Source organism: Chaetomium strumarium (assembly GCF_033439665.1).
Source record: "Chaetomium strumarium strain CBS 333.67 chromosome Unknown B0T15scaffold_1, whole genome shotgun sequence".
In the NCBI taxonomy this organism is placed as follows: Eukaryota; Fungi; Ascomycota; class Sordariomycetes; order Sordariales; family Chaetomiaceae; genus Chaetomium; species Chaetomium strumarium.
The window spans coordinates 3668674-3680352 of record NW_026944429.1 but is presented as its reverse complement, the minus strand read 5'-3'; the positions used below and the strand labels follow the sequence as shown (position 1 = coordinate 3680352).

The 11679-nt window shown below is 58.5% G+C and overlaps 2 protein-coding genes across 2 annotated transcripts; both read right to left on the bottom strand.

The window, feature by feature from the left end:
• Window positions 1–295: 295 nt before the first annotated feature.
• On the bottom strand, window positions 296–4694 carry B0T15DRAFT_547121 (uncharacterized protein; the record flags this gene model as incomplete). The annotated part of the gene is made up of 3 exons (XM_062870169.1): window positions 296–3172; window positions 3203–4425; window positions 4529–4694. The coding sequence occupies 3 exons, from the start codon at window positions 4692–4694 to the stop codon at window positions 296–298; spliced, it is 4266 nt and encodes a 1421-aa protein (XP_062726219.1).
• Window positions 4695–6643: 1949 nt separating this feature from the next.
• B0T15DRAFT_564435 (uncharacterized protein) lies at window positions 6644–11555 on the bottom strand. Its single transcript, XM_062870640.1, has 4 exons — window positions 11226–11555; window positions 8443–11169; window positions 7769–8390; window positions 6644–7703 (listed from the first exon to the last, which is right to left on the bottom strand). Exons 1-4 carry the CDS (start codon window positions 11436–11438, stop codon window positions 7006–7008), a joined length of 4260 nt encoding a protein of 1419 aa, XP_062726218.1. The 5' UTR covers window positions 11439–11555; the 3' UTR covers window positions 6644–7005.
• Window positions 11556–11679: the final 124 nt, after the last annotated feature.

Here is an 11679-nt window from a genome sequence, read left to right as displayed (position 1 = left end):
AGCCTCTTTCGGAAGAAAGAGTAAGAATTGCTCCTCGTCCCAGGCATAGCGTCCCACTGTTGGTAAGGCTGGCAAGAACCGACGAGCCTCCTTCCGGAGAAGGAGTGGCGAGTGCTCGGGTCCCAGAACATAGCGCATACCAAATGACTTCCAGCAAGATGTCGCTCTGCTTCTTTTCCGGTTGTTTTGTGAGATTTGTGCCATGCGCGCTTGATGATATGATGATGCTTCAGGACACACTGAGCCTTTCCCCCTCAGTGGCCTTTGCCGTCAACATGCTAAATAAAATAAAGGTTTAAAACCCCCGAGAGTGACTGCGTCGGGAACAATGACCTTGGTCAGAGTCCTCCCACAACACCTCGTCCTCCATCTCGAAAGCCGGAGCTTGAGCAGCCTTCCGCCGAGCCTCCTCGGCGGCGGCGCTCATCGCTAGGGCGATCTCAGCTTCGCGCCGCGCTTGATTTGCGCGGGGGTCAAACCAACCCGGTTCGGCCGGTTCGGCCTCTCGGTAGAGGGTTTCCTGAGTCTCGCGAGACTCAACGGTCCGCTGAAATTCTTCAGCAAACCTCCGCCGCTCTTCCTCGATCAGGGCCAACTCGGCGCGGGCGTTGGCGCGGGCTTCCTCCTTTAACTGAGCCTTGGTCTTGGTGCAAGGAGCCTTCCCCTTCCCCTTGGCCTCCTCCTCGGCGAGCCACTCCTCTTCCTGCGCCTGGATCCATGCCAGGTCCTCCTCCGTCAACTCTGGCTCCAGGTCTTCTCCTCCATCTTCCTCTCCTTCGCGCTGGGCGCTCCCGGCAGGGGTCTCGTCGACCTGCTGCTGCTGCGCGGCTTGGGCGGTGGCGACCCTCCCCCTCAGGCGAGAGCGAGGGACCAGCACCTTCCGCTCGGCAGGGTTGGCTGGCACGGACGACTGGAGACGGATGTCGGACGGGGCGGACGAGCTCGGCCTGAAGCCGAACTGAGACGTCGGCGAACCCCTCCCCGTGGTCGCTGGTGAGTCCATCCCGAAGACGAACTGAGTCACCGGACGGACGGCATCCGGGATTGTCGGAAGTTGGCCCAGCTGGCCAAAAGTGAAGATGGGTGGCGGCGCCTGGCTGGCGCTGGTGCCCGCGGCGGCAGCAGGCCCGGTTGGCTCCGCCTCCTCCGCCCCAGCAGACACTGGAGCGGGCTCTGGCTCGGCCGGTTGGATACCCGCGCTCTGATGCGCGGCATCAGCGCTGGCCTCCCCCTCGACCGCGCCTTCGTCGCCGCCGGCGTCCTCGGGTTCTCGGGCGACAAATTCGCCCAGGACGGGGTCGAAGTCGAATCCTTCGAAGCAGTCGAACTGTACTTCGGCCTCCTCCACGCGAGTGGGGTTGGCGCGAGCTTCCTCCGCGAATGCGGACTCGGCAACAGATCGGTCGGGCATCCCGGCATCTTCCTGCTGCGCAAGCGCGGCAAGAAGGTGCGCTTCGAGGGCACGGAGCTCCTCCGCTTCGTCCTCTTGTTGGTAGTGGTGCCCCGCGCCGGAGTTCTCCCACTCCATATTGAGGTCTGCCGCCTGCGCGGCCGCCTGCTCCCCAACAGGCTCCGGCAGGTCGACGGCAGTCTCCATGTCGACCTCGACGTCGACCGCTGCGGAGGGCCTCTCCTCCTCGTACTCGTGGTACGAGAGCTTGAGTTCCTCCATTGACAAGTCAGCGGGACCGTCGTGGTCCGCCGCGGGTGCGTCCTCGGTGAGCATGGGCTCATCCTCGGCTCCGTTGGCGCCGGTATACTCGAACGGCTGGTTGAGATCAGCGTCGAAGATCTCCGGAAGGCTATCTTCGAGCTCAGCAAGCAGCTCATTGGTAATGATGAACTCGCCGATGACGAGTTCGCTTGGCGCGGGCATCGATGGCTCCGCGGCCAGAGGTTCCGCGTCAGCGAGAACCAGATCCAGATCGGCCACTTCCTCCTCCTCCTCCCCCTCCCCTTCCGGAGAAGTCTCAGGATCCTCGGCGGTGGCGGTGGCGGCGGCGATCGGATAGTCGGGCGCGGCCTGGCCCTGCTCCACCTCAGGGGTCGGCTCAGCGATCGACTCTTGGGACAGCTTGTCCAGCTCGAAAGCCGGACCTCCGTTGTCCGGGCACGGCTTGTCTGACACAGTGGCCAGACCTACGTCGTGCGGGTTGGACGGCTTGCCCTGCTCAATAATAGCAGGGTCTACGTCGTCCTGTTGGTGGGAGGGCTTGCCCGACTCGGAAGCCGGACCTCCGTCCTCCTCTAGCGACAGCTTCTCAAGCGCACTGGCGAGATCGGCGATGTCGCCACCAATAATGACGGGCTCGTCGTTGCTCGTGAGAGCGACGACCTCCTCGTCTTCATCGCCCCGGTCCTCGCGCTGCTGCGATGCAACAGCCTCGGATTTCTTGGGGATGACGAACCGTACTTGCTTCGCCTTCCGGATCTTCGCCCGCAAGGGCTTGATCTGGCTGGCCCATTTCCTCGCGGAGCCGGGTCGCGGCGTCGACGTCGTCGACGGTTCTTCCTGATGAGCCTCCGCCTTCCCCATCACAGATGGCTGGGCATCATTGGCTCCGTGGGCGTGCGCGGCCGGTTCGTCGACGGGCACCACCACTGGCACCGTCTTCACCTGGTCCGCGACGACTTCCGTGACAATGACGTCGGCCGACGTTGCCCTCCCCATCGAAGATGGCTCGGGCAGGGCGGCCGTGTCATTGTCGGCTTCCTCCGACTCGTTCAGCAGACCCCTGAGACGGGTCTCCTCCGCAAGTGCGGACTCGACGCGCGCCTCCTGGGCCATGCGAGCTTCGCGGGCCGCTTCCCAGGCAGCCCTCAGCCGGCTCTCCTCGGCAATTGCCGCGGCGAGCGTGGCCTCCTCGGATGTGCGGGTCGCGGTGGCGACGCGAAGCTCCTCCTTAGTACGCCGCTCGAACTCGGCGCGAGCACGCAGCTGCGACTCGGCCCGCATCCGGTCGGCGCACCAGTCGTGGAACGACGGGAAGTTCTGATTGCCGGCGGCTTTGGCGGCAACGAGTTGGCGGTAGTACCGCTTCTTGAGCCAGCGTTCGTGCTGCTCTTCCTCGTGCTGGACCCGTCGCGCCTCCCGTTCGGCGGCGACTTCGGCGGTCCATTCGGCTTGCTCGCTGCGGATGAGGGCGAGAATGTGCTCGTGCTCGGCGAGGATCTGCGCATTCTATGCGCGACCCTGGGCGACCGACTCGAACGCCTTCTCGATGGCGTCCTCCTCCGCGGTGCGGGGAAGCGGCGTAGCCGCGGCGATGGTAAGAATCTCCTCGGGGGTCGGCGAGGAGGGAGGGGGAAGGTAAGGAACCACTGCCGAGGGGGTAGGCTCGGCGGGCGTGGTTGCGGTGGGGATGAGGATGGAGGTGGCGGAAACGTCGGCGGGTGGAGTGACAACCGACGGTGTGGAGGATCCGGTGATCCTGGTTGTGGTGGTGGTGGTGGTGGTGGTGGTGCGAACACGGGGATTCCTTTGGCGCTCGGCCAGCTCGCGACGCGTCGCGGCTTGGATCCTCTCGTGCGCAGAAACGGGTCTCTCGTCTCCCGATGGGCGAGTCGACTCTTCTCCGATGCGGGCGAAGCGGGTGACGACGCGGTCCTGGGCACGGGGTGCCCTCTTCCGCATCGCCAACATCGCCTCGAGGCGGCAGTCGGAGATTTGGTCTTCGATCGCCGTGAGCTCCTTTGACCGAGACGCTAGCTGAACCTCAAGGGCAGCGATGCTGTCCTTGTTCTTGGCCATCGCGGCCTCGTGGCGCGCGATGGCGAAGTCGATCCAGTAGACGTGGAGGTCGGTCCGGTTGCGCAGGCGATTCCAGACAGCGAGTCTTGGGACGGGCCCATCCTCGGGGACCACGGCAGCAACTGGGCCAGCAAACGGGGCCGGCCGAAGGTTCTCGTACTTCCCGCTTGACCAACCAACAGAGCGGGTGCCCTGCTGCAAGGCGTCGGCAGCTTTCCGGAATGCCTTGGCGACCTCCTTGTTGAGCTGGTCCAGCCTGCCCAATTGCCCGGCCAACGCAAGCTCCTGCGCCTTGAGGACGCGGCGCCGTTCGGCCTGCAACTCCCTGTCGACGCAGACCAGGTCCGCGAAGTCTTCGGCGCGGTCCACAGCCCAGTTTCTCCACAGGAAATACTTCCTGAGAATAGCCGGAACGAACAGACGGGCAGCCGGAAGCAGGAGAGGGAGCACGAGACGGCTGAACATCATCGAGATGATGTCAGCGAGCGTTGTAGCCTTGAGGGCGTTGATGTACCCCCAGGCACCGGTGACGGCCGCCGCGCGAGCCAGACTGGCCCGGCGGACGGTTCCTGCAATTGAGGACTCCAGAACCTTGCGGACCCTGGAGGCGACCGTGGGGAGGCTTCCCCAGAAAGAGACGAGGGCGGGTGCCAGCAAGCTGGCGACGGACAGGGCTGGCGGGCTAAAGTTAGTGATTTGGTCACTTTTTCTGGCATTTTCCTTTTTTTGTCGTTCTCTTTGTCTCACTTGGGGATGAGGGAAGGGGGTGTCACTCACTGATGAAAATAAGTTGGACGCCGCTGACAACGGTCCGTCCATCCTCGATGAGCTCTCTCATCATCTCAAAGCCGTTGGCGAGCGCGGCCGAAACCGCGTCGCCGGCGACGGCGAGAACGATGAAGAAGAGCGCCACGAGGGCGAGAGAGTGCGTCGACGAATTCATTTCTGTAAGCCAAACGGCGGCGATGTCAGCAATCTGCGGTGAAGTCGGTTGACAGACCAAGATGGCCGATCAAAACGGGGGATAAAGCACAGAAAATGCCACGATGGACGGAAACTGACAGAGAAAAAAAAAGAGAAAAAAGAGAACAAGCCCAGAATAACCGCGGCGATGACAGGAATGTGCGATGAGGCTGACCAACTGACCAAGATGGATGACTTGACTGATCGCCACGAAGGATGAAGGCCAGAAAATGCCACGATGGATGGAATCAGGCAAAACAGGAAAAGGAAGCGCAGGATATATTACTTACTCGTCGAGAAAAGTCTCGTTTCTTCGTAGAAAAAACAATCGTTCTTGAGCATGCGTGCCACGAAAGCTTGCTATGTCGGAAGATTGTTGTGAGACTCGAAGACTTGAAGACTTGAATTCTGACGCGATGAAAGAAGGAAGAAGTTTTGGGAGGGAGAGGAAGTGTGGGATGGAATTTATACCTGCTCCCAAAAAAGCTTCGAAAGCGAATGTGATGGGCAGAATGAACAACGCGCCTATTCACGCTCTATTCATGCGTGCCACAATAGGAGCGTGTTTATTTTTTTTTTTTTTTCGCACAGCAGGAAGGCACCTTATCCCACTTATCAGCGTGTTCTGACTCACATGGCAACCTTCAGATGGAATACCGACCCTGTTCAGAGACCGCGGGCGGTGTGCTACCCATCCGAACCTTGGTGTTCATCCGAGCCTTTGGTGTTTTCACCTTCCGTCACTACAAACAGGTAGGCTGGGAGTACAGGGAGGATATTGATATATTTCTGTCTTGCTAGCTAGTGTCCACGGCCTACGTTTTCTATTCATCCTCTCTTCTTACCCTGCTGCTGGCGACGCCGCGGCCTGGCAACGGTCCGAAGGACCAGAGACGTTTCTTGGTCTGACTTTCTTAGATACCTTACCGCCCGTAGTCTTTGCAATCAACATGCTGTCAGTGCGGTAAAGATAGAGATAGACACAGCAAAATCCCACTACGCTGCAAAGAAATTGTGCTGTGATTGTTCTCAGGTCTCCCGTCGAAAATGTCAAGACCATGGCACGCGACGAGGTCAAGTCTTGCCCGACGCATCGTCCTCGTCCGCCGAAAGCACTTGGAAATCAGATATAGAGCTTAAACACATTAGAATTACAGTCTCATGTATCTTCAAAGACAACAGTATTCAAGCCCTGGTTCTGGCCATGGTTTCGACGTAAATACAGTCAACCAGCTCTGCCCCCAAACGTGTCGCCCGTGACCGGAGACTTAGAATGCGCCGTGACAAGCAAGAACATCCATCTGGCAATTCCTTAATGAATGTCCTTGAACCATCGCACCGACCGAGAATCATGTCAAATGGCCTGCTTATGTATTTGAGGAACCAAACAGGTTGGGCTTCCTTTCTCGATGCCAGGGGTAACACGCTTCTCCGACAGATTTACAGACATGGCTTCAGTCAGACGTCTACAGCAGTGCAAACGGCACAGAAAGCTTGTATTTCTTCGTCTCTTTCCGTGGGAACATTCTGTGGGACGAGCACTCCATCCGGCAGAGTATTGTTGACCGACTTGGACGATTCAGGGGGCAGAGTCTTGGCATTGGCGGGAGAATCGCCATAAACATGAGCTGGCTCCTCAATATTCAAGGAATTTTGGGTCTCGCGACTGTCCTACATGAAATAGACTCTCTGGTCAGCTGTATACTTGGATACGGAGTCCTTGGACGCTCAAATCATGGAGGGAAGTTCACAGAATTGAGCTGGTGGCAGCATCAGCTTCAAGCGGGCGAACAATTGCGACAGGCGACCACTGGATGGAAAACTCGCCAAGTAGTGCCGTAAAATTGAAGTATCTGTGATCTAAATGCCTCATTCAATTGCTTCAAGACCAATTATGGCGACTTTGCTCTCTGCAACCGACCTTCGGCCCACGACGTCAAGAGGTGAGGTCAAGAGGTGAGGTTGAGGTGGTTGCCAGGGCAACGCAGAGCCGCCAAGAAACATCATGACCCACCAGGAAAACCGCAACCGCATCAGGACGGTAGAATGGAACAGGATAGAGAGAAAACAGAGTAAAACCTCCAATCATGATGATACAAGTCAACTCCTGACGGGGTATATATACTGCGGTTCCAACCTAGTCGCCGTCAAAGTCGAGATCCAAGCCCTCGCTACCCGACCCGAGATCCGCCCATGCAAAACCCAACCAACCTAAGCACAATAACAGGTAACTAAACCGGCAGTCGGTACATCGACGATGCCATGCCTGACAAGCTACACTTATTTAATCATCACTGCCGTTGCTTCCCCTTCGCGAGCAACCGCCCATACAACTCGAGAACAGCCTCATCCCAGGCCATCTTCTTCTCCCCGTCCTTGCCCACAACACCTCCAATCCTCCCCGCCAACAGCTCCCTGGTCTTGACCGTGTTGAACTGCTCACCATACACAACCTTCGCCTCGGGCGTGACAACAACCTCTAGCCCATCATCATCATCATCATCATCCCCGCCACCGTTCTTGGCACTCAAGTTCAGAATGACCTCAAGTCTGGTCTGCAACGGCACCAGCAGCACCGATGCCGTGACGAGGACGGAGTTACCATCATCCGATGCGAATGCAACAGAGCTGGGGAAGGACAGGTTCAGCCGCCGGATGTGCTCGGTCACGGCCTCGGCTTTGTCCCACGCCGAGCTGACCATCCTCAGCAAGCGGCTGGGCCGGGTAGCCGACTTGGCGTGGGAGCGAATATGTTCGCGGATGTGACGCAGGAAGAATTCCTTCTCTGGGGAGCAGTGACACGGTGTTTCGGCAACGTATCGCACGTCGATGGATGTGTTTCGCTGTTGGTGTTGTTGCCGCTGTGCTTGCTGGAGAGATCTGACGTCGAAGACGAGTTCAATCTCGCGCTTGTAGCGCATTGTAATGGTCGTGTCTGAGATGGACGAGATAGCCCAGCCGTATTGCTTCTCAATCGCATCGGTTTGAGCTGCGCAGTGTTAGCACAATAATGTCTACCTCTAGTAGTCGATTGTAGTGTGGTTCCCTGCTCACCCTTCAACTTGTTGATTTCCGCCGATGACCAACCCCGGCATTCCTCGCGGATCTTGTCGGCTTGTTTGATCTCCTCCCAATAACGCTGCTTTTGCTGCGCGAGGCTGTCAACTTCTTCGGCGGACTCCTCGAGCTCTCTGCGGAGTTCTTCCAGCTTCCTGGCCTTCTCGGCAATGCTCTTATCCACGGCCACGAGCTCATCTCTCGCATCTTCAAGATCCTTCGGGTCGCAATCGGCAAGCTCTTCCGCGACAGTTTCCAGATCCTCGCGCTCCCGTTCAAGTGCCTCGAGGCGCTTGACCATACCGGGGAGGACTGACACTAGAAGTTCCTGCTGCTTCGCCAGCAACCTGTCGTCATTCTCCATGCCTTCCGCTGTCTTCAGAAGACCCTCTTTGAGCCCGTCCTGCAGCTTCATCCGCCACTCGTACCACATGGCCTTGCTGAGCAGTCTCGCGTGAGTCTTGACATTCTTGAACTGATTGTCCATGAGAACCTTGAACTCGGGCGAAGCCGTCATGTACTCCTTGAAGAGCGGCGGGTTCTCTTCGAAGGTCTCGGTCTCGATCTCACGGACAATGCGACGCCCTTCAGAGATATACTTTTTAAGCTCGCGACAAGACTGGTGGAGGTTAGCATTTGGCTGCTGCGGAATCTGGAGGAGATTTACTTACATGTTGATACAACTCCAACATGGGCACCGTGCATGCACCAGCGACCACGCATCTCTCAAGAGACAGGTCATCCTTGTTATCAGCGGCTGTGCTGCCTCTGGGCACGCTTGGAACGACCGTATGTCTCCTCTTGGTCGTTGTCAACTCCATGAAGCGGATACTAGTCATGTTCAGGAAATCTTGTAGATGTATGCGGTCTCCGTGATCTTCGGGTTGCCCGTCCGCATCATCCATGGGGATGGCATGCTCATAATCCAGCGTGTTCCTTGACCGGCCTTGACTCGCGGGCGTCGTCGCTCTCTGTGGCGAGCTTGCAACAGTGGGCGTGGCATCGCGCGTATCCGGTGCTTGCATGGATCTGATGCTGGGCCTTGTCTTCCTCCCGGTAGTCGTGTCGGCTTTGGAGGGCGGCGACTGCAGTCGGATGTTTTTGACGGGACTCCCCTGGTGCCCCTTGAGTCGCTTGACACCGTCCATTTCCTCCGACTCCTCATCGTCGTCAAGCTCTGCAGGCCTCTTCCCGAGGAGGCCCACTGCGCTGCCAACGTGGAGGCTCTTCCGCCCTCGGAACGGGGTTTTCTTGGGGCTAAGTCCTTGGATCATCTCCTTTAGATTGAGAGTCCCCTCACGACCTTCATTCTCCTGTTCCTCCCGGCGCTCTCTCTCAATTTCAGCCTCCAGATCCCGTGGGTCTGCAAAAGCAACATTCCGGCGAGAGGCGACTGGCAAGCTCGGCACAAAGTCTGTAGCCGCTTCTCCGATAGATTCTCTGCGGTCGAAGATCTCTGCAACCCGCGGGGAGCCCAGGCCGGGCCGGTCAGCACCAACTCCGGATAGCCGTCGGCCCTGTGGCGTCAAGACGACCCGAGGGGTGCTGACCCCAGTGCTGGGATCTTGAAGGAAGAGCCTTGATTTGGCAGCTGAGCGGGGTGTGCCCTTAGTCGGGGAAGAGAGATTGCGTATGGGTGAACTGGAGCGGCTAGCCAACGATGGCGGCGTTCTCGTAGGGCTTCGCTGCGCTTGTGCCGTGGTTCTCACGGGAGACGGAGTCTGCCTCATCGGGGAACTACTGGGTTGTGCTGGCGACCGCGCAACCGGTGACAGTTCGCGAGGCGGCGTGCGACGGAGCCCCTTGCCTCGGAACGGTGAGAACGCAGGGTCAGCATTCTCGTCCGGAACAGTGGGCCCTTGTCGGTTCGGGGAGTGTGTAATTCTGGCAGTGGTCGTGGAGTCAGGCTCGTCGGCTTCTTGCTCCATGACCTTCCTCGCAGCGGAACGCGCCTCTGGCCCGGTCGCTGATTTAATGATGCCTCCCACGGCCACCGTCATGTCCATCCCCATCGTTTGGTCTTCATCTTGGTCCACCTCCGATTCCGCTGGCAGGATCCGACCAACAGCCGTTGTCATGTCCATCATCCCGGTTTCCTCGTTCCCATCTTCTGGCGCCATTGTTTGCCGCCAGGCATTTCGAGTATCGTTCTTAGAGAAGCCACCCAATAGGACCCCTCCAACCGCGGTAGTAAATTCCATGGACATGTCTTCGTTGTCGTCCATGTCGACGCGACTGCCATCTGGGCCTTCGCCGTGTTCGGTGCCTCCCATTATCGTCGTGAAGTCCATGGTCTGCTCTCCAAACTCTCCTGCCTCCGACCGGGGGCTGGGCACGACTGACTTGCGGCGCAGAAATGCCTTCGCCTTGGAAAGTATTCCCCCCAATGCCGAAGCTATGTCCATGGACAGATCTTCGTTTATCTCGTCTTCCTTGTCGGGCGACGCACTTTGACCGCGCAGAATCCCCCCAATTGCGTTGGTCATCTCCATGTCCATGTCCATGTCCATTTCCGTCTCCATTTCCATGTCTGACCCTTGCTCCCCAGCATTGACACTGCGGTCTGGCGTGCGGGCTTCCGTGTTGGCTGTTTGAGCGATGTTTTCCTGCGAAGGATTCTTTCTCCCCCATCCAGCGAAGCCGGCAATTACTTCCTCATCCTCGTCGAGGCTCTGAGTGACAGCCATTCGAGCTGCCAGCCGCAAGTTCTCGTCTAGACTTCCAGTGGAACCGGGGCTATACGCAGACCGAGGTGATGCTGCCGATGCAAATGATGACGACGTCATCTCTTCGGCTTCGACTGTCATCTCGGTCCCGTCCACGTCAGAGTCGTCCGAGCCTGTCAGCTCCTCTGTTTGGACCTCTGCAACGCTGTCGGCATCGTCGCTCCCATACATTGATGACGCGGCAGAGCTCCGTCGGCGGTTCCTCTGATAGACGTCTCTCTGGTGTGATGGGGACTCGGCCGCGTGATCCTGGTCATTACGGGGTGGCGTCGAAGGCGGGTCCGAGTTAGGATGTTGCTGGGACTGTTCGGCAATCGAAGACGCTCGGCGCGTCGAATCGCTAGAGGTGGTCGAGTCCTGCATGAACTCGATCTCGTGGAAAGTATGGAGCGTCGCCTCGGCCGCAAAGGAAACGCGGCGGTTCGCGAGTGACTTCCTCCTCGCCTCTCTCCGGTCGCTAATCTCCTTCTCTAACTGGGCCCGTTCTCGTTCCTCCCGTTCCCGCGCAGCCGCTTGCTGTTCTTCCTCGGTCCGTAAGGCAACCTTAGTCCCTCCGGCCTCCCCTCCGGCACCATTGTTTCCTGAGGCGTGCTTCGGCTTGTAAGACGGAATTTCTGGTATAAGCGGAATTGTAGGCTTGAGAATCGATCGAGGGGTCGGAACAGCAAGGGACTAGCGCAAAGTCAGCAACTGAGCCCCTAGTTCTTCGCAGGAGGATAGAAACACACAGCTCTCCGGTTGGCGTTGCCCGTCTTAAGGATATCGAGACCGCCAGGTCCCATGCTTTTGCTCCGGGATTTCTTTCGAGTCGCGGCACCAGCGCCGCTCACATCGGCCGCCGCATTCTCCTTATCGATACTTCTGCGCGTCGTGGGCCCGCCTCCAATGGACTTGCGTGTCCGGCGCGTCGCCGGAAGCGTAGCTTCGTCCTGTCCGGCCATCTTTACACCATTGAGTTGGGAGTAAATCTAAATATGCGGTGTCGCAAGGGGCGATTGTTGAATCAGGTACCTTAACATTGACGCGGCAGGGACATTCCGAGCGCGACAGACGCCGTCTCCTCGGAGGGGCACCTGTTTACAAAGACTGATTGGCCAAACAACGCTGATGTAAATATAACACTAAAATGATGCAGGTGAGCCGACGAGCGGCCCCACTCCGGCTACCACCGTTTTATGTGGC